This window comes from Polyodon spathula, chromosome 15, assembly GCF_017654505.1.
Source record: "Polyodon spathula isolate WHYD16114869_AA chromosome 15, ASM1765450v1, whole genome shotgun sequence".
Classification (NCBI taxonomy): Eukaryota; Metazoa; Chordata; class Actinopteri; order Acipenseriformes; family Polyodontidae; genus Polyodon; species Polyodon spathula.
This window is the reverse complement of record NC_054548.1, coordinates 9782768-9804001: the sequence shown is the minus strand read 5'-3', so window position 1 is coordinate 9804001 and position 21234 is coordinate 9782768. Positions and strand designations below refer to the sequence as shown.

The window sequence follows — 21234 nt, the reverse complement described above, 5'->3', positions numbered from 1 at the left end:
ACCACCAGAGTGGTCAGATTCACTATTTTATAACAGGCATTTATTAACCCCTTTTTGATTATTATTATTTTTATTTTTTTTCTAAAAAGAGGTCTATAAACTTTTTACACCACTTTGTAAAAGGGGGGATGTTAAAGTTAGGAAGATTATGCAATGAACTGGCATCTCGGCCCATTGAAAGTGACATTCTGCTATAGGATTTGAATGAATGCAATATTCCAAAATGAGACCCAGTAAATAACAATAATAATAAGTAATAACTGAACCACTAATATGTAAGTTATTCCATGCCAGATCTCCAAGTCTGTTTAGTCTGTGCAACATATTGCACGTCAGAAGAAGAAACATGTGCCTAGCCACACTTGGTATACGGTTTGGTTAAACCTTAGCTGGAATAACCGGCGGCCCCACGAGTATACGGTGTGCATGAACTTGAAGATTTCGAGCTGGGTACGTCCCCTAAACAAATGCAAACTTATTTTCCTCGGGAGTATATAGCCGAACAGGCAGCATTGTAAAAAGACAGGAAGTACAGGTTGAACGGACTCTCCCATTTGTTCTGTTGTGACGAAGAGAGAGTGAGTGAGGTAATCGCTTTAATTTACATAATAAACAGTCGTTCACCTTCGCTCAGCTGGAGCGGTGAGTCACATAACAATCAAGATTGAATAGGAACACACAAACTATAAACTCTACACTGGGTCCAATGAGAAGACCGTGACAGTGCATCTACGTGCTCGGTGCTCATATTATATCACAATTGAAACTACACTAAGTAGGTACGGTTTTATTTATTTATTTATTATTATAATAACGTAGTTCACAAAAACTGTAGTAGGCTAGAGTTGGCGTGTTTATTGTTTACAATTTAAGTCGCTGGTGGCTGTGTAAGTGTATAACACAATTCAGTGTAACACGGACTAAGGTTGTAATCATTGATGCAGTATTAATTTACCAAACTGTCAGGAAAAAACAAACCAGCGACCATTGAGCTATGTATTATCTTGTTTATCCGAAGTACACATCATGTGTGTCACTACTATTGGTAATTCAAATCAAAAGTATAAATGGGCGTAAATATTATGATTTCACATCTCTACAACACAGTTAAATGAAAACATTGATTAAAAGTTCCAAAGTTGAAGATTGTTTGAACCATTATGCTGGATTATGATACTGGTCTGCTGTTTGAGTGGCGTTATCTTCCGAATACTAGAGAAGGCTTTATTTTGGTTTGCTTGTTGGTTATTTTCCTTTTATTGGCCTTATTGTATTTACCATTATTAAGCCTTATGGCATAAACACAGGTAATGATTATTGGCCAAGCTATGAATACATTTGCAACACGGACTGTCATCTGTTCTGGTATTCACACAGCCACTTAAACCCCCGTAACACCAGGCAATTTGCATGCAATTTTTCTGGCTCAAGTGATACACTGCTACAGAGGGAAACCAGAAATTAACGGAAATGTTTGATCATGTGGAATAAGTTTGTTTAAGTTTTATAGGCTATTAACTGAATAGTGTTTTAATTAAGGACTGTTTTAAATATTTATATTTCTTGTATTTATAAGTTATGCATTTGATCACTTTTGTGTAATCACTCTTGTATGGTATTGTTTATTTGACCATGTAGTTCACAATGAGAATTATTTATTGATCTTCAATAAATGTAATATAAAAAAGTCAGGTTTGTTTAGATGTTGTAGCTTGAATTATTCACAGGGTGAACATTGCTTAAAATAGAACATGTACAAACTGCTTCATGAGTTGCCAAGATATGCTTGTGTTTCATGGGTTTTACTCAGACATCTTGTATCAACTATGCTTTGTGGCATGGTACTTTGATAGGCACAAACAGAGGGTAGCCCTAAATGAATGGTTCTTGTGACTACTTCCAGATTTATTGTAAAATCAATAGGAACCAACTTTGTACCAGCTGTACATATATTTGACAAAAAGACAATGGCATTCATTGACCTTGACCAGGAAGTAAAAAGTCAAATGTTCCTCACAATCCTTGTACTGTAAATCATCTGGATTACTTGTGTGACCTCTTACTTACTGTACATAATCTGTGAGGTGTTGAGCCTGAAGGACTGGGCTAATGGATAGAAACCTGAAGTAGCAACACAAAATTGTGTTACCAGTAAGAAGTGGCAAAGGCACCCAATAGACTACGGCTGCTTATAATATTAATAGTATGTGTTTTAGGCACTGTGCAATGATGAGTTCCTGCAGGATCTCCAGAAAAAGATATGGCACCGTGAAAAGACACAGTAGAAAGAATGACGTGGATCAACGCATTTCACAGATGGTATGTCTTAAATATGTTATTTATATATAATCAAGTGTCAGACCTTTTTTTCCACTTGTTGGGCATTGGAGATTTCCTCAGTAACATTATGCTTGTATTTGATTTTTGTTTGCCTAGTTCTGGTTATTAAATATATACTATACGGAGAACAAATAATATAATAATCTGGTATAATTGAATTGTTAAAGGTTATACATTCAAAGGTTTGGGTAAAGTTTGAATCTGTGATGTGAAGCACATATAAAAGCTGGATATCCCCGTTGCAAGTCAGTTTCAGTAACAATGAGTAGGGCATCAGATGCAACAGCATTTTGTAGGTGCACTGTAAGCGCATCCATACACTACACTGCACACATTGCTGATGATTCTATAAGGGGGCTTTTAAAGAGAGAGGCATTAACCATTAAGAAATGGTCTCTTATTCTATTCAAACAGTTACTTGTAGACTTGTTAAAGTAGTCAGTGAGGTTCTGACTGTCCAAGGCTGCTCTTAAGCCCATACAGAGCATTTGTAAACTCTTTTTAACCTGGCAGCTCAGTTCAGGCATATTTCAAATTGCACAGAATTAACCAAAAAACACATTTTAAATGTGCCCTGCCTTGTGTGAACGTAAGAGTTGGTGCGAGTTTCCTGACATTGCTGGTAGTTTGCATTGTTATTCTACTGGTCTTAACTGCAAGCAGCTTTTTGCTAGTCCTTCCTTGGAAAATGCAACAAATAAATGGCTGGGGGGAAGGTAGCCTCTCATAAAGGACCGTCCCATTTCTATTTGTAGGAGACGGTGTGGCAAAGGGAATGTAACCTTATATCAGTTCACTTTTGATCACGGCACAATCTTGAATAAGGAGAGACCCACAGGAGGTATTATCCTCCTGTCCCCATTTGTTGAAGTAAAACCTCTAAGAAACTGAATGCAGACTCCTTCATTAGTGTAGTGTGATCACAAAAGCATCTTATGTGGGTGGGGCCACTAAATAAATAACTGATTTCGCAACATTTTCCCGTATAATCCACACTGTCCTCTCAGTGAAACCAGTTGCCTTTCATGATTATTTCCACAACTGTGCATTTATACTTTGCATTAAACATGCAAGGTGCGGCTACTTTGTTACATGGGGGACGCACATCCACAACAGAGAGTAGGAAAATGTTCCACCTGGCTAAGTTCCATAATATTTGGGTGGGGTGGTGCTGTGCAGTGCAGTAAGGTCAGTGTTTGCGAATGCAGGTGAAGGTTCAGTACAGTGGTCCATTTATTTTGCAATTCTAAGGAACCAACAAAAAAACATGCAAAATATCAGAGTTGTACAACCATTTTTTTACATCTTTAAAAAATGCATTTTTTTTTTTTTTTTTTTCAGATTGACAAAGGCAACACTCCTCTTCCCCTGCCTGTGTCTGAATGTGACCCCTCAAGAGGGTCAAGGGGAGTCCTTCAAAATACCTCTTCTGTCAACCAGACTCCTCTCACCTCATTACTTTCAGGTAAAGGATGTGACTGGATGTCATATACAGGATATTGAGCCCCCATTCACAAAGCTTTAACTCAAAAGTAGCACTTGGATGTTGGTGTTAATGAAGTTGACAATGTGAAACAGTTTAATGAGCATCACACTTTATTAATTCATATGTTTGTATTTATTCGTGAAAGGGGCTCATTGTTGTGCACTACTGTTAAACTCTGTTATTTTATTGTAAAATGTCTAGTACTTACAGACCAATTGAAATGCAGTACCTCCTGTTAAGCAAATATGATTTTAATATTGATTTGTTGTTAACATGGGCTTCTATTATCAGACAGGTTCTTATTGGGTGCAAAAAAAATTAAATATATATTCTGCTGACCTGTGATCTTAACCACATTTCCCTGACACTGAAAAAAAAATGGTAGTAGAATAATGTAACACTTCCTGTTGACTGGAAGATGCTGTAAATGATGCACTGTCAGGGTGAGTGTAACAGGCATTTTGTGTGATACACTGCTGTTACAGATTCTGTCCCTGGACAAAGAGATTAGTTTAAAAGCTCTAAAAAGATGAGTGGTGCTCACTAGTGCTGTGCATGGCCAGTGGTTCGTTCCCAGCCCCCGCCCTGTTACATAAACATATTACATTTTTTGCAGAATATTTTTACCTGTAATTCTAAATGATTGATGGGGCATGTTATTAAAAACCGCAACTTCAATGAACATTCCCTTTGTCCTGCAGGGGAGTTTTCGAAGCCGGCAGTAATTGGACACTCTGACAGTCCTGCAGCAATAAAGGAGATTCTCATGTCGGTGCTGGAAACTTCAGGTGGACTGAAATACCAGCCTGTGCCCAAGAATGCTGCTGGAGCCAGAGACTGGTCAGATAGCAGTGATGAGGAACTCACAGGGGGCAGCTCCCCTGACAGCTACGATGGATACTACAGAAACAGCAACACTGCTTGTCATACAGACAATGAGACAACAGGACAGCTGGATTCTGTCCATTTAGACGCAGGTTTTGACCGCTTACCTCTACCTAGAAGTAGCCCTGTCGTTTCCCGGAAAATTATTTCCTCACCTGTAGAGAGGTCCCCCTCCCATGTGCTGCTTTCATCTTCACCTGAAATATCTGCCACCCCCGAAACACAGCAAGCAGTATCACAGGATGAGTGGAGAAGCCCTTCTCCTCCACCCCCTAAACCGAGGAGCAAATCCCTGACTGCCAACTTCAACAGGCTGTTCCCTACAGGCCTCTACTTTCCTTTCAGAGGCTCTGCCTTTATGGAAGGAGTTTGGGGAAACTCTGAAGAGGGATCCAACTCGGATGTTGGCATACATTCTGGTAGAGTGTTGCTTTTAATACAAAAGATTGTTTGTGTATGGCTCGTTAAGTTTGGTCCCTCAGCATGGCTACAGTTGTTGCTAGGTGGATAATTTATTATCAATTCAATGTCGGTTTATTTTATTTATACAGCCCCAGTATCTTAAAGTTCTTTACATGTCAGTTAAACTCTGAAGAGACGTATGCAGTATCAAGAAGTAGTAGTAAGAATTACAAAATAATAATACATAATTATTATTATAATATCAGTAAATCACAAATCTAAATAAAACCATTCAAGAAAACAGTCCATTAATAAGAATGACTGCTTAAACAAAAATAAGCACAAAAAATGGACAACTGCTGTAAAAACCTTTGTATAAGTCTATTTTCTAGGTATTTTTAGGGGGTCCTAAAAAGGGGGGAGGGACTTATACACATGTGTGACCTATTGGCTTTTTCCTGAAATTGTTGTCTCAAAGGGGCAGGGGGCAACTTATACAATAGTTCTTACGGTATTATAATCTTGGGGCATAATAACTAAATGCACTTCCTCCACTCCTGTTCAATTGTACCTTCTGGAGGCACAGAAAGCCAGCATTAGCTGACCTTAAAGTATGCAGAGGTTTATACTGGGACAGAATCTCTGTTCGGTAATCTAGCGCTTTATATGTCAATAGTAAGATTGTAAAATCAGTTCCAAAATACACTGGAGTTTATATGAGCCCTTTTATATGTTCTAGTGAGACCTGGAAGTCCAGCAAATATAACATTGAATTAAGTTCTGAGCATCAGACAAAGAAAAAAACTAGCTTTTAACAATGTTTTTGTAGATGAGGATAGCGTGCATCTTTACCATTTTGCTTCAGTGATTTTCTTTTTTTTTTTTTTTTTAATAAGACTTTATATCTAAGAAACCATTTGAGGTAGTGGCTTTAGTAGGGCTATATAAATCCTGCATACTAAATGTATGGAGAACCTTGGTGCATAGCTGTAGTATACAATTCTCTCACTAAAGTTCCATTACAAGTTGTATTAAAATTACACTTCCACATTGTTTTAATCTTTGTTTTAAGCTTTATTTTGGTTCACAAAAGTTCTTGTTTCTAGAACTCTAGTAAAATTCTTTCACCTGCAATTTTTTTTTTACAACAATGCTGTGTATTACATTTATCATGTCAGTCACTTTCTGTTTGATAAAGGAAAAATAATGAACTGTAACATGACATTTTGGTTTCTTCAGGGAGAAGTGAGCAAAACATTGAAGAGCTGGTCAGTCCTGTGGATTACGCTGTCGGGCCTTTAAGTGCTAGTGCTGAAATTGACAAGGTGAGACAGCAACTCCTATTAGCTGTTGCATGTGACATTTATATGATTTACTATATTCTATACAGGTGCAACTGTAAATTGTATAATTTAAACCGTGGTCAGCTTTCATTATGTTTCCCTATGAGATTAATTGCAGTTTAAGAGACCACATACTGGGGAGGTGCTTCTGGATGATAATACACATGCACCAGATGTACTTGGAAAAGTAGGGCTTTGTTACTTATGCACAACATCTTAGTGTCTGACTTGCAAAAACAGACATTTTAATAGACATTGCTCTTGTGGGGGGGTGGGGGATGCAGAGTGTATCCTGGGGATGTGTGAAGGTTTTTTTTATTCATTTTTTTAGTTTACCACGCACATCTTAAGCCATATATTAAATGTCAAATTTCTAGATGGCGATGTGCATCTGACCTGGTGCATTTTTAGCTTGCATATTATTGAAGAAAGTCTGCTGCCGTCTGGTAATGTACGTTGTTTATTGGCTTGCTACGTGGTGTGTACGTTAGTAAGCGCTGGACACAATCAGTAAAGTATTATTTGTTTTACTACGTTTGCTCTTATTACAGTGAAACAGTGGCTGATTCATGCAAAAGAAAAAACACAACAGCATTGACATACAGAGAAGTCTGGTTTTTTTTTTTATTCCCTGTATATGTGCATGTGTGTGAAGGGGGCGTCAAGTACCAGAGATAAGAGGAAGTTTGAACAACTTACTTAGACAAGTAACGTTAGTATCATTATGAAACTTGTTTCAAAGAATGGTTAAACACTTAAATACATTTTTTTAAACAATCAAATTGCTATAAGCCTTGACTGGTTTTAAGAGAGGTTTCACTGTACAAGAGACAAGCTAGTGTAGTACATGTCAACATACCACACTGACATTTTATTTTTGTTCGGTTACATTTGAGCTGTGCTTACTTGTCACTTTCAATTTCATAAGGAACCAAGCCTTGACTTTATATATTTATATATTCCCTAAAGGGCATTCAAGCTTCCTGCCTCCTTTAGGCTTTCTTTAGAACTGAATAGACATGCTCAGGCTACTATCTGCTGCAGCAGGAGGTAATGAGTGTCATCTACAGGCTGTCTTATACTGTACGTGCACGTCAGAATGCACAATGCCCTTTTTCATCAGAGTTGTGTTTTGTTACATTGGAAACACCTACTGTACTATGTAGAGATAGTAGTTCCTGGAAACGTAGTTTTTAAAACCATGTGGGGCACCACATCATTAATTGCCTTTGGTGCTAACAGCCTGCTTTAACCCCCCCAGGAGAATGCACACTTCATCATTGCAGACATGATCGTGGAAGCTTTGGAGAACATGAAGTGTACTATTCTGAGCAGGAGAGCTAACCTGTCGGGGAGAGCAAGCGCTGCCTCTGGAGTTTCAGAAGAGGCTTCCGATGGCTGTCACTCAGTCTCCAAGAAACACTCTGAGTCCACTGCGTCCTCAGATAGCGGCTATGAAGGTATTATGGCTGTGTGGTTCATTCTTTCTAACCTGTGTTATCCAAAGTAACTGTTCTGAAAATCAGGTTAATCAAAACTGTGAAATTGTTGACTTACCAGTAAAAAAAAAAAAAAAAGTATATTATAAAACCCCTTTACCTTTAAATAAATACATAACTTATCACTTTGTACTGTAAACACCAGAGATTGAGGACTGAATAACATATTTACCGTGATAACAGGGCTGCAGAGCAAAGGTTACCAAAGGGCTGTTGGCATAACAGGGGTGTTCAGATAATCAAGGTTTTACTGTAGGTGTAGATTTAAGGGTTTAAAAAGAATCTCATCATGTGGCTGGTATTTGGAAGCAATCAGACCATAGGTTTTTAACCTTTTCGTATTTTTTTCTTCCTGATGTCATTTGCATCATTGGTGTGATCTTGGTTCAAGTGTTATACAACACAGTCAGTTTTTGAGGACTCTTTTAGTTATGACGGTCGATAGGGAAGCAGGCAGGGGTTGGTTCATTAGCTGAGAATAGGATTCCAGACTGAGGTCATTGCTATTTAAAATGACTTGTTTTGGAATTTCGGCAATTGAAATAGAATGTATACGTTCACCATCTTGTTTTCACGAGGCTTTATCGTCTCTTATCCTATTCTAGGGTCCTAAAAATGTGGACCCTTCTGTGTGGATCAGTTTAGTTTCTCCCATTCTGCATTGTGAACACAAGAACTGCCTTGATCGTCAACAAACTTGCACACTCCCAGCCACCTATAGATTGTATTTGACTGCAGTCCAATAAACTCTAGATCTGTGTATTGTGTGGCTATTATGATTATTATTATGATGAGGCCCCTTTGTGTTTGTGCTCTGGTTTATGAGTATAAGATGATGAAGTTGTCTCCTTGTTGATTTTGTGCCTATTCAGGTTACCCTGGTCACCAGTCCATCACAAGACATTCTCCTGACCTGACTTCCTCGAACCCACACCTTGAAAAGGATGAAGCCGTCTCTGGTAAGGATTCATATTCCTCACAATACAGATATTGTACATACACCTGCTGCCAAAAGTTTTGCATCACCTAGAAATTTAAGATTGAGACATTCATTTAAAAAATAAATAAAAACTATACAAACAGAATTTAAATATTTTATTTAACATCATGTAATCAAAGGAACTACAATGTTATTGAAAAGTTAACCGGAAGCTGTAATAGCAGTACAGTATTTCATGTTGGATTGAGAAATGTTTTCAATTTGTCAGTTTTGGACTACAAAGCAGTATGCAGTTCAATATATGAACGGAATATAAGTATGAATGTAATATTAAGCAGGTTTCATTAGACTATATGAAGCAAACTTAGTTCATTCTATAGGGTGATGCACAACTTTTGGCCATAGCTGTACATGTGTGGTTCAGGAACTATATTTAAACAGCAACTACACTTGACTAGCTGTTTTCTGGCTGAATATCACCCATTGTGATAATTTGAGTTAATAATCGATAACTGAAAATGTCATTGTTATCCAGATCTAATGTGGGTATTGAAAAATTGAGTTTGGTTGGCTATTCATAAAACACTTCTTGACTCCTTATTTCTACTCTGTTCTTTGAAGAAAGCTTATAATTATTTAATAATTCTTTAGAAAAAACTCATTGCAGCAGAAACAAGGATCACACAGCAGCCCTGCAGTAGTAGTCTGGAATTTTTGCTGTAAAAGGTTCTGGTAAAGCTTATTAATGTTGCCTCTGTTCTAGTTTACACTTGTCAATGATGCACACGGAAATGTAATACTTTGTTTTTATTTCTAGAATCCAAATTAAATGAAAACAAGCCAAGAACAGAAGACTCTGAAACTGCAAGGTATATTGGTGTCAAGTAGATTGCGCTATGCTTTGTTTCCATTTACTGTACATTCTACATTAAACGGTAAATCACAAATGTGTGTTTTAACTATAAAACACTATGAGGTAGATGTTCTAAAGTGTTGCGCCTGTCGCAATAGTCGCAAACCAGTCTGAAGTCTAGGGTGAAATGTACTAAACAAGCGCAATGCTGTTAGCGACTTTTTAGGGAATGCTTTGAGGCTGCAGTTTTTCTTTGCGGTTCAACCTTAGATGAATATGTAATTATAGGTGTTCCTGCATACATTCAAAAAAGGTGGCAGAGATAGTGCAAATGAGGGTTCACAAATATTATAATGAGATGTACTAAAGTTGCAGACAATTGTGACACTTACAATTGCATCAGTTTAAGAACTTTTGAAAGCACGTTTTAAATGGCTGCAGTTGTTGCTGTCATTTCCCAGTCTGCTTTTTCTCGTATGTTGCCAGTTGAAATACAAAGCAAATAAAACGTACAAATTACCAAAAACTTCCAAAAAAAAGTATGTTTGCACAGTAAATTGTTATGTTGGTTAATTCAGCTAGCTTTAGCTAAATAAACGTTTGGGGAAAATAGAAACCTAGTACCATAACTGTAAGAAGTAACGTAAATGCTTTGAACTTAATGTACTGTAGAGTGTGTGAGTGTAGGAATGTTTTGAAAGTACAGTGTGTAGTTTTGAATGTAGAAGTAGAGTGGGGGGAATGGCAAAAAAGGACCTTTTGGCATATAAGCAAATGTAAAACATATTTTCTGCTATTCTACTTTGATTTTTTGACATTTTAAAACAGTTTGTGTGGCGTTTGGAAATTGTCCGGCCAAAACATTGACAAAAACATTATGCATTCTAAAATAGATAGACAAATGCCCTGTTTTCCTAAAAGTTAAATCTATGTATACAGCTGAACTGTATCACAATTAGTTTATTTGTAATTTGTTTATTATTCTAAGTTGTCTTCATCAGAAAACCAATTTCTGATTCATTCAGGTATATTAGTTTTAATTTATCATACATTACTTTAGGGAAAACTTGATCTATGTAAACGTACTGAATAGTTAAAAGAAAATACATAAGAGTTAGAATTACCTTGCCCTGTCCTTCTGTTGTCTTGATGAGTTAAGAGTAATTTCCATCAGGATTTCAGTGCAAGTCGGGGCCCATGTCTATCCAGTATTTTTGGAAGCAGGTATCTACAGTCTGCAACAGGCAGCATTGCAGAAAGGTATATTAACTGGCAGGTTGCTGTTCTGTGACTGTGGTGAAAGGATTTAGTCAGAAGCAGTAGAGAAAGAGCCACCGTGTTTGTCAAAGCCATTGTCGGTGTGAGCCAGAGTATATCAAGTAATGTTCCTGCTCACTCGCAAAGCAGTTAATAATGTGGCAGCGCTGTTAACGAAGTAGCTGCTTTTTCTAGGCAGTTTTGCAGAATTGCATCAACTTCAGCTTTACGTTTGCACTTCTGAGCGCTGCTTTAAATGTTTTTTTTTCGTGATTTTGTGCAAATCACTTATCGATGGCGACTCTTCGCTTACACCCATCTGCGCCTGCAGCGCATGCATGTGAGTGAGGCACTGATGAAGCTGACACTGAAGCCACTCGCCTGGAAATGCCTAGAGTGAGTAAGAAAAACATAAGCTATAAAGACAATGTTTCAGATAATACATATTTAAAAAAAAAATGTATCCTCCTCATTTTTTTTAAATATACATATTCTCTATGGAAATGTATCATAACGTGTACATCTAGCATTTTTTTTCTTCATTATTTTCAGCTTCAGTGCAATTCTTCAGTGGAAAATATGTGCATGACACTAATTTATCTGGTGACTATTAGTTTAAACGATGTGATGTCTACTGTAGGTTGACTCCTGGCTTGATTTCCATAGTAAAAGTATAGCAAAGTGTAATACAGCATAAGTAAGCATTGCAAATACCAGAGGTATAGTAAAGCACATTTAAAACATGTGGTAAACTATAGTGAATGCATATTATAACCACGAGAAGTGCAAGATTATTGTGGTAAGCTTTTATAAAGGTTCTGCTTAACACTAATGTAGTTGGTGTTTTGCTGTTTGTTTTGTTTGATTGCAGTTCCTCATCACCTTCCGCCAGGCCCCGCTGTGCTGAAGCCTTGGCTCAGCACCTGGTCAGGATGTTCCGGAAGCGATGGCTACACTCGGAGTGTGAACAGCAGCAGCAGTCTGGTAGTTTGTCTCCCTCATTGCAGGAAGTGAGTCTTCAATGTGGTTATAACAGCTACACCAGATGAGCAAGGCTGTGTTAAGAGATTGAAACTTGTTGAAAATTAAACGGCCTTGCTCAAATACAAGATTTTAAATAGTAACGATGGTGCCATTTTTACATGTGAAGTTAGTCATGGTGCCATTTTTAATGCTGCTGTGGAAAAACCCACCAAACTGATTTTAAAGGATGCTGTTTGACACAACTATTTTATACGAATGGAGACTAGCAAATTCATTAAAGTGTACTGGTGTGAACTGGAGGGCCCTTTATGACCGGTTCCTTTCTCTGTTATTGGGGCCTGTCAGTGTGTTTCAGGGGACAGATGCACAGTCCACTGCGGTCTAGCTCTGTGTACTGAGCAGGTTGGAGAGGGAGATTTTACACAACCTTCTGTGAACTTGTAACTTCACAGTGTTGTGTTATTGGTTTTATTGTGTAACTCCACAAGCATTCAAGCACACCACACATCTGCAGCCAAGGTTTATGTCCAGACAGGGATTAATGATATCACATTTAATATAGAGTTAAGATGAGTATTTAGGTCTATTGCTATATAGATTATTAATGTTAGACCCACAATCATAAAAAAACATGTAGTTTGTGATTTAGAAGAGCTTGTTCAGTGTGTCAAGCAGTACTGTTTAGTCTCATTTAAGTATTTTTTTTTTTTTTTTTTTTAGTCACAATTTACTTCTTGGACCAGACTGTTCTGTGTCTGTAGCACACTGTCTCTGGTTAAGTCCATTATCTGTGTGTCTTTGTAACAGTGTCTCCCAGGTGGGGGTGAGTCCGGCCTGGACCTAGCTGAAGAGATTAAGCTGAAGTCCAGAATGCGAGGCACTTGGATTTGGGCACCACCTCGCTTTCAGATCATCTTTATTATACACCCAGTGTCAAAGTAAGATTTGTAGGGCAACTTGTATCATTGTGGCCCTTATAGGATTGTTAGTTTGCAGCATGGAAAGTTGGGGTTTGACCCTCCATAGCCGCAGGTGTCTGCAACAGGGGGTGGCTGGTTTTAAATTAGTTAGTCTAGGTGTTTCTTGACCATTCTGAAGGCAGGGACCTGCTCAATGTCTTCCCAAAACCTGGTGGACCACTTGCAGGGACCAATGCAATGTAAACATTATGGGGCTGTTTTAAAATAAAAAAAAATAAAAAAAATAAGACTTTCTCCCAGTGTAAAGGACCGGCAGGGATGCTCTCATTGACCTATCGTTCATTAACACTGGTCCAGGTGGTTGGGCTTGACACTGGGCACATTACACCCCTCTAATAAAACCATTGAGTGCAGCCCTATAGAGATTAGAGCTGTAGCAGGCGTCTGACCTTATCCTTGAAGATATGCCATTCAAAAGGGACTAACTTTTTGAGGAGCATGTTTTATTCATGCTGTAATTTGAACAGTATTTTTGTTCATTCTTCAATCAATAACAAATCAGTGTGTTAATTGAATGTAAGTACATATTTTTGTACATATCCAGCAAAAATAATGTCCAACTGAGAAACATTTTGGGAACTACTTATAAATTCCCCTGGCTGCTTTTTAATTTTAAATGTGTTTTTTGCTCACATAGGCGGGACTCTGTTGTAGCTTCTCAGCATTACCTTTGTGCAGGTTGTGGAACCCAAGTGGAGCCAAGTATGATTTTATTTATTTTATTTATTTAATTGTATTTATTTTAGAAGTTGTATTTGATAAACAGCAAAATATCATGTTAAATAACTATACTGAGGAGTCCCTGAGTGGCATACCTGGTAGGGCACCTAGTGCAGTCTGAGGAGTGCAGGTTTGCGTCCTTGCTGTGCGAAGTCAACTTCACTAGGAATTCAGGAGTGAGCATCTCAATGGCTATGCTACTCCTGTGGGTTAGAGAGGAAAAACCGACAGAGGCTTTGTCATCGTCACCTAGTGAGCTCAGGTCTGTGTTGAAAAGTTACAGCGTTTCATCATCCGCCTCTATTAGGCAGCTGAGATGAAATTGAGCTTTGCAGGCTGATGTTGTTTTTATTGTTTGAAGGATGATAATTGTGTGGATGTTCTGTTATTTACACAGATGACATGTAAAGGGGGCAACAACCAGGAATTTGTCCTGGCCTGAACATTTCTGTGGTCCTATATATATAAATTAACATTTTTTATTATTCTTGCTTTAAATTAAGTACTTTTTCTAAATATTTGTCCATCCCAGGGTATATTAAGAAGCTGCGATACTGTGAGTACTTGGGGAAGTACTTCTGTGACTGTTGCCATAGCAATTTTGAGTCTGTGATCCCAGGACGAATCATCATGAAATGGGACTTCAGTAAATACCCAGTGTGTAACTTCTCCAAACAGCTACTGGACCTTATATGGCAGAACCCGTTGTTCAATGTTTCCTGCTTCAGCAAGTCAATATACACAAAAGTAAAAGAGCTGGATAAATTCAGGGTAAGTTTTGGGTAAGCCATTGATATGTAAATTCTCATCAGGAAACTGAGTGTGAATCCAGATGAGTCCTGGTCTCAGTCATAAAGGGCCAAATTAATGAAGGTGTATTTGCAACATTTCACTTGTTAAAGCCAATTAGACATTTTGCACTGTGGCATGTATGGTATTTGGGTAATCTGGCTCAAAGTTGGCAATGAACACGCCTTGAGACCATGTAGGGCGAGAGGACTTTTTGCAAAATCCAAACAGATAAGGGTGCATGGAAAGAGGACATAATTGCAGAAATGAGCATTGCATTGCAAGCAGCCGAAGTGTCCTTTAATATCTAAAGTATATTTAACAATTGAGCTGATATTGTAACAGTTTTTTTTTTTTCCTTTGTCAGGAACTTCAGGAACAGTTAATTATTATAAAGAAGCTGTTGAAGTCATGCAGAGTCTCAGTAAGGTAAATAGCTTTGATAGTTTTTGATACTTAATTTATCAGTTTTTCACACTTTCCGAACAAATCATTACTCAGCCACCCAATTTAATTAAACCTTTTGCAAGATCCTTACTGTGCCAATAAGGTGTCCGGATAATAACCCCTGTGGACAAACATATTTGACTTGGGAACCTGTTGCATTGTAACAAACTACTCGAGTGCAATGTTCAATTACACATGTATCAAGAGCACTGGTGGTCCAATTGTGATGAAACTTGAAATGGAAATTTGCCAGTATCATTATTTCTGGTTTTAGTTTTAAATATATGTAAAAGATATATTTGTGTGATAACATTGCTGTTTTATGAGAAATACAAATTGCAATGCATTTGCTACTGCAACAATGTGCTTAATACATTGCTAACAGGACAGTTTTGTAGCTGTATGCATTTACAGATTAAATACCACAAGTACATGTTCATGTTCAAGTTCCACTTCCACTTAGGTCTGACTTCTTCATTTTAACTTCCAAAAAAATAGTATTTATTTTCCAATAGCAGGACTATCTGGGAACCAAAATAAGGACACCCGAGTGCTCTCCTTTACTATACTGGACTTTTTTTTTTATATTTCAGGTAGGCTTTGGTATCCTGACGCTATTCCAAACTACATGCAGAATCATTTATCTAGGCTTGCCCACCCCATTATTCTAGGGTCATGACTCTGTACAGAATATTTTGTCTAGACCCATACACTTTTCAGAATGGTCTTCCATTTGGTCAGATACAAAGGATATACAGTAAGTGCATGGAATACCTCTGTAGAGAGGAGGCAGATCTGTGTGTGCAGAGAGGGGTCTGCATGTTCAGCTGGTCTGTGTACTGTAATAACGGTATCATTGAATTGTTTGTTGTGGAGTTACGTAATATTAATAGCAATAACATTGACACACCTTTAGAGATTTAAATCTAAATAGTGTTGTGTTGTATGCTTCTCTTCAATTGCAGCAGAAGTGCATGTCTACACCCTGACATTTATATGACTGTATGCTTCACTACAATTAAAATGCAGTAGCTTTTCAGAGTAGGAATTTAACAACACTTATGTTTGGGGTATTTAGTATCCATTTAATTCTAAGGTTTTAAACTTCAGGATTAAACAAGTTTAAACATATTGTGAATGTTTTTAACCAACAAGAAAGGCATCCATAACTTTGTATAGATTACTGCAGTTTTGACAGACAGTAAGTGTACAGCATTTAATTGTACTGTATATGGAAGACTAAGTAAATACTGAATATGAAATAAATCGATTTGTACTGTACACCTACTATTATCTGAACCCTAAGGCTAACTCCTACATTTGGCCTGCATATTTTTGACAACTGTTAAATGTTAAAGCAAAATTCAGAAAGCTTAATAGTTGTCTAACATTAAACTTTTAAACTCTAAACTATTAACACCCTTAAAAGTTCCCAGGGTCGTGATGTGCTGCAGCCCAGTGCTTCACTTCCTCTTTTTAACTTGCCTGTCTTGCATTCCCAGTCTCATGCAGGAGTTTGAACAGCTACCAGAGCACTTGACTCAGGAGCAGCACCTCTTCTCAATGGATGACTTCATGAAAATCAAGCGTGGCATTCTAGTCCCTCAGGCCAAGGGGCTTCTGAAAACGGCTTTGTCTCACGTTGAAAACTGTGAGGTAAGGTGCCCTTTCAGGGAGGAGCTCGATGGTTTGCAGTGGCCACAGTGTATGGTTGTTTTTTTTTTGTAAGTTCATAGAAAACCAGTTTCTCATGATACAGTACAGTGCTCCATTGATTAAAACGTGGTTAGTTCACTGTACCTTTTTCCTACAGTCTGTTCAGCGTTTTGTGAGGGATCCTTGTCTTGAAAGACGAAATATAATTGAAATGTTAAATTTTTTTTTTGCCTTCATTTTTTTCAGTTGTGCCAGGCCAAGGGTTTTATCTGTGAGATCTGCAGGAACAATGATGTGCTGTTCCCCTTCCAGATAGACATCTGTAAGAGATGTGCAGGTGAGGGCTTAGCCATTTCTAAAGCGAAGAAGTATGCGATTGCATCAGGGAAGCTACAGAAGTAGCCATGGCTTAAAGCAATGATACTGCAGCTCACAAAACAATTCCAAAAATCTTACCTGTTCTGCACTTCCATTAGTTACATAGGTCTCAAATGTGACGTTTTGAAAGAAATACTTGTTATAGCACACATCTGGTACTGTGTCAGGCAAAAGGAAGTTCTCCGTTTTCTATGCTTGTTACTGTCTAAACACAGGCTGGTTAATGACAGGAAGGTTGTCATGTTTTAAAATAAAAATGTTTAACATATTTCTTTACAAACTTGGCATTTGAGACTTGTTTAATGGAAGTGCACAGCAATCTAGATTTATGGAAACGACTTTAACGTTGTAAAGCGTAAGGGGTAATTCACCCTTCAAGTCACCATTATTACAGAGCATTGCCAAATGAAAGGACAGAATTGTTACAGAATTTACAAACGTCACATGGCTAACTGGAATCAGTGAGTTACCATGTGCCAGGCTGTAATGTTTTTTTCAAATGGTGCATTGTTTGAGTCACCCTGGAAAGCATATACATGTACAGAACATTTCTGAAACGATAGCAATTTTTTAAAAAATTTTTTTGCATTCATCTTTTAGCACCCATAATTATTAGGCAGTGCAAATTTGAACTTTTATTCCTGTTCTGTTTTGCAGTATGCAAAGCCTGTTTTCATAAAGACTGCTTCCGATTTGAACAGTGCCCCAAATGCATCCGGATTCAAACTCGGGAAAACAGGATTTCCCAACTGGTTATATAGAAAGGATTGCAATATCTAATATATGCTATATATTAAATAAGAGGTAATATTATTTATTCAGAACGCTATATTAAAATATTTTAACATGTTCAATGCCAAGCATCTTTTGTATAGCTGGACACCAAAGTGTTTTGTTAAATTTTTTTTTACTGCAGTACAAATGTATATGTGTGATGTGATGCAGAACATAAATTAATAAGTAGAGTTGTGTTGTTTTGTGTTTCTATTGAATGTAGTTCTAATGCTGTAGGTAGGGTGTGTTTGCTCTTCTACTTTTGCAATGCAGCTTATAAACTGCTACGGAAATAAACCAGATGATGATATACATTGCACAAATGAAATGGCTGTAACAATACTCATTTATCAAGATCAGACACCTTGACTGTCTGTTCAGAATGAAAGCATTCACCCCAGAAACATGTTGAAATGTTATTTTTAATCTGCTGGTAATTTCCTGTGGTAGGAAATCTGTATGTACTGTCAATGGAAATTGAGATTAGTAATAACACAAAACTGTTTTGTTGTGAGTCACAAATATTCAGACAGTCAGAAACTCTTTCTTTTCTGTATGCTCTTGAGTTTTTGCTTAAAAATGTAATAAATGCATGAACAGTAAATCTCAGTTCTCTGACAGGTACAATAGAAGTGTCCAGGGTTTGTTTGATAATGTTCTCGGCTGTAAATTCTACGTTTGAAAATTACTTCATGCTGTCATTTGTTCTATTTTTACTGACGGAACATGACGGCAGCTTTTTTATTTTATTTTATTTTATTTTCAAAACAAACAGAACCTTTTAAAAAATGCATTTCGTACAATAATCATGTGTTTATAATAAAAACCAGAGCAAGAATCTTTAACACAAATAATTTTGCTAGACATCAATTATTTACTGATTTTATAAATAGTATTAGGCCAGAGTACAAACAATTTGTGAGGAACGGAGTCCTGGTGTAAAACTTTACCTAATTTCTTATAGAATCAGATAGTCATAAAACATGTTTGTAAAAGAGATCACAGCTCTCTGTTTCAAAGCTGCTGAAATCATGTTGCAGTATAAAAACGTTAGTCGGTCATTCTACCAATAGTGCCTTTTGTGTCCCAATGCCACATTTTGGATAAAGTAACTGATTTTACTTAAAGTAATTAATACATCATAAAGTATTAATTAGTTCCTGTACACATTCAGTAGTAAAACACACTCAAATGAAAAAAACATTGAATTTGTTTAAAGAAAAAAATGCATTGTGCAATGTCCCTATTCATCTTTTCACCCAGTCCTTTAAGAATATAACTCACTAAATCTTAATGTATTTTTAAATTCTCACCATAATCATAAAACACAAATTAGTACATTGTTTTTCAACAATAGATTTGTACAATCAATGTATATTTATCAATATAAATTAAAATATTTAGGATTGTCCATAAATCCATTAACCCTGTTACCAGAGAGAAATCCCACTGCAGAATAATGTATTATTCCTCAAGTCACATGATTTTTCAGCATGTGGCTTTGTCATCAATGAGAAAGATACAGGACACAACTTCAGTTATGTGTCTAAACAGTTTCATTTTTTAATTATTATTTTTTTAAGCTATCTCTTCTTTGGGTGCATAGGGTACTTTTCAACTATATTGCATGAAGTTAAGTAGAAAAAAAAAATCAAAAAATATGTAAGTTTCATAAACTCCATAAAAGCCTTCACCAGAAGCACACCATGTGCACCCATGCTCTTTACCATATGGGAAGTAAAGGCTAAACTTTGTTATGGAAGTCAACGCTGTTACTGGTCAACTGGTACCAAGGGCAACTTAGAGTATACAATAAATACTTATCAAGAATTACAGTACAGTTAAGAGCAAGATACAAAATAAAAGTATTTCAGTCCTAATAAGAGCAAATGATCAACCTTTATCCTGTCTGCCCTCCAGCTTCCATCGCCTCTCGGAGACACAGACGCCACGAGACTCGCCTCATAATAATAATAATAATAATGATAATAATTTGTAAATCAGATATCTCCATTTTCTATCCATCTAAATATTGATTTTGAACTTTACTTTCAAAATGTTACATTTTGAATTTGCAAAACAGTGCTGTTAAGGTATGTATATTAACATTATAAAGTTTGTATTATACATCAACACTGATAATACATACAGCCCCTCACAATTAAGATGTACATGTTTAATAATATTGTAGTTGCATAGTTAAAAAATTCTTGTATTGCAGTTGCATATTTAAACAGCTGTTGGCTTAGTTTCCAAAGTTCAGTATGCACTAATGTTATAGTAAGATAACATTCTGACTATTGCAACTTCTAAATGCATGTATTTGTAGGATTGTATTACAATGACATTTGTGCCTTCTAGAACATGTTAAAAATAAATAAAATAACTGCTGCACTTATTGTCCTGTCAATTATGTTACTTTGTCAACACTGTTACTCAGTTGTCAACTATATTACTTGCAAATATGTCTCCAAAATATTTAATTTTGTGTTTTGTAATAAACTAACTTCCTTTATTGATTGGCAAAAGGGAAGAAAATGATCCATCCTGAATATTTTGTGAAAATGATGTTGGTATCTAACACTGTTACGTACAAATGTCAGTGTTTCAAAGTGCTTTTTGTAGATTTCGTAATATTATTTAATCTAAAAAGGGAATTCTTTGTTAATTATAATTTTACACTTCAAGAATTTAGGGACATGGTATTTGTCAATGTTTTGGTTTAAAATGTATGTAGTTTAAATACTTTGTCAGAGTTACTTGTGTCTATAACATAATTGACGCAAAATAAAGTTGAAACAGCAATGTATGGCGCTTAATTGACAGGTTTTTTTTGTTGTTAAGCTTGGCAAAAGTGTTTTTTGGTACATTTTAAATGTTTTACTTTTTTGTTAATATATACACAATTTTCAGGTGCAAAAAGCGCTCTTCTGGTAGAATGACCAAGTCATGCTTTATTACAGTAGTCACTATTTTAGTGTATTCATTGTTAACAAACTAGATTACTGACTTGGGGACAAGTGTTCATTAAATGGCGAGTTAAAATATGATAAAACTTCAGCTGCTGTAAAAATGTATTGCCTAGCTTGATCATTTTAACCCCAAATTATTTTGCCATCTTATTTTTCAATTACGTTTTTTCCCTAGTATCTTTAAAAAAAAAGACACGGTCCTCCTGTACCCACAATTCACTTGTGAGGAGAGTGAACATACTGGGCTGTATTTTCCCCTGTGGGCAAACTGCCCACTCCAGAGGAAATTAATTAGATGAGCAGTTTTCCCACAGTTTGCACACTGGGAAAATCAGGCCCATTGTGTAGCACCATTCTTCCACTAGATGGTGCTGATGAGCTATACATTCATGTGGGTATCAGATTTAATTTTTTTTTTTTTTTTTTTTTAAATCTCTAAAAGGTGCCAGTTAGAAGGGATGTGCTTGATAGTAACGCAATCTGAAACAGTTTGCAACCTATCGTTTTTCCAGTTATGAAATCTCCATGT

The 21234-nt window shown here is 36.7% G+C and overlaps 1 protein-coding gene across 4 annotated transcripts; it reads left to right on the top strand.

Moving 5' to 3' along the window:
- The first annotated feature begins 669 nt into the window (after nt 1-669).
- Nucleotides 670-20127, top strand: LOC121328174 (protein associated with UVRAG as autophagy enhancer-like). 4 transcript variants are annotated; one of them, XM_041272727.1, is made up of 16 exons: nt 670-775; nt 2217-2319; nt 3682-3805; nt 4528-5130; nt 6353-6438; nt 7718-7916; nt 8828-8914; nt 9713-9764; nt 11877-12015; nt 12797-12927; nt 13607-13671; nt 14222-14460; nt 14846-14907; nt 16428-16581; nt 16828-16918; nt 17617-20127. In XM_041272727.1, the coding sequence occupies exons 2-16, from the start codon at nt 2227-2229 to the stop codon at nt 17718-17720; spliced, it is 2229 nt and encodes a 742-aa protein (XP_041128661.1). In that variant the 5' UTR covers nt 670-775; nt 2217-2226; the 3' UTR covers nt 17721-20127. The 4 variants fall into 4 exon arrangements, with proteins under 4 accessions (XP_041128661.1, XP_041128659.1, XP_041128658.1 ...); XM_041272725.1 differs by having other exon boundaries at nt 670-779; XM_041272724.1 differs by having other exon boundaries at nt 670-779; nt 2205-2319.
- The last annotated feature ends 1107 nt before the right edge of the window (nt 20128-21234 follow it).

Bases quoted from the DNA above. Each gene is read 5' to 3' on its own strand.
- LOC121328174 (XM_041272724.1), top strand. From the start codon at position 2,206: ATGTGTTTTAGGCACTGTGCAATGATGAGTTCCTGCAGGATCTCCAGA. The intron at 12,928-13,606 runs GTAAGATTTGTA...TTGCTCACATAG, and splicing joins ATTATACACCCAGTGTCAAA to GCGGGACTCTGTTGTAGCTT. The intron at 14,461-14,845 runs GTAAGTTTTGGG...TTCCTTTGTCAG, and splicing joins AAGAGCTGGATAAATTCAGG to GAACTTCAGGAACAGTTAAT.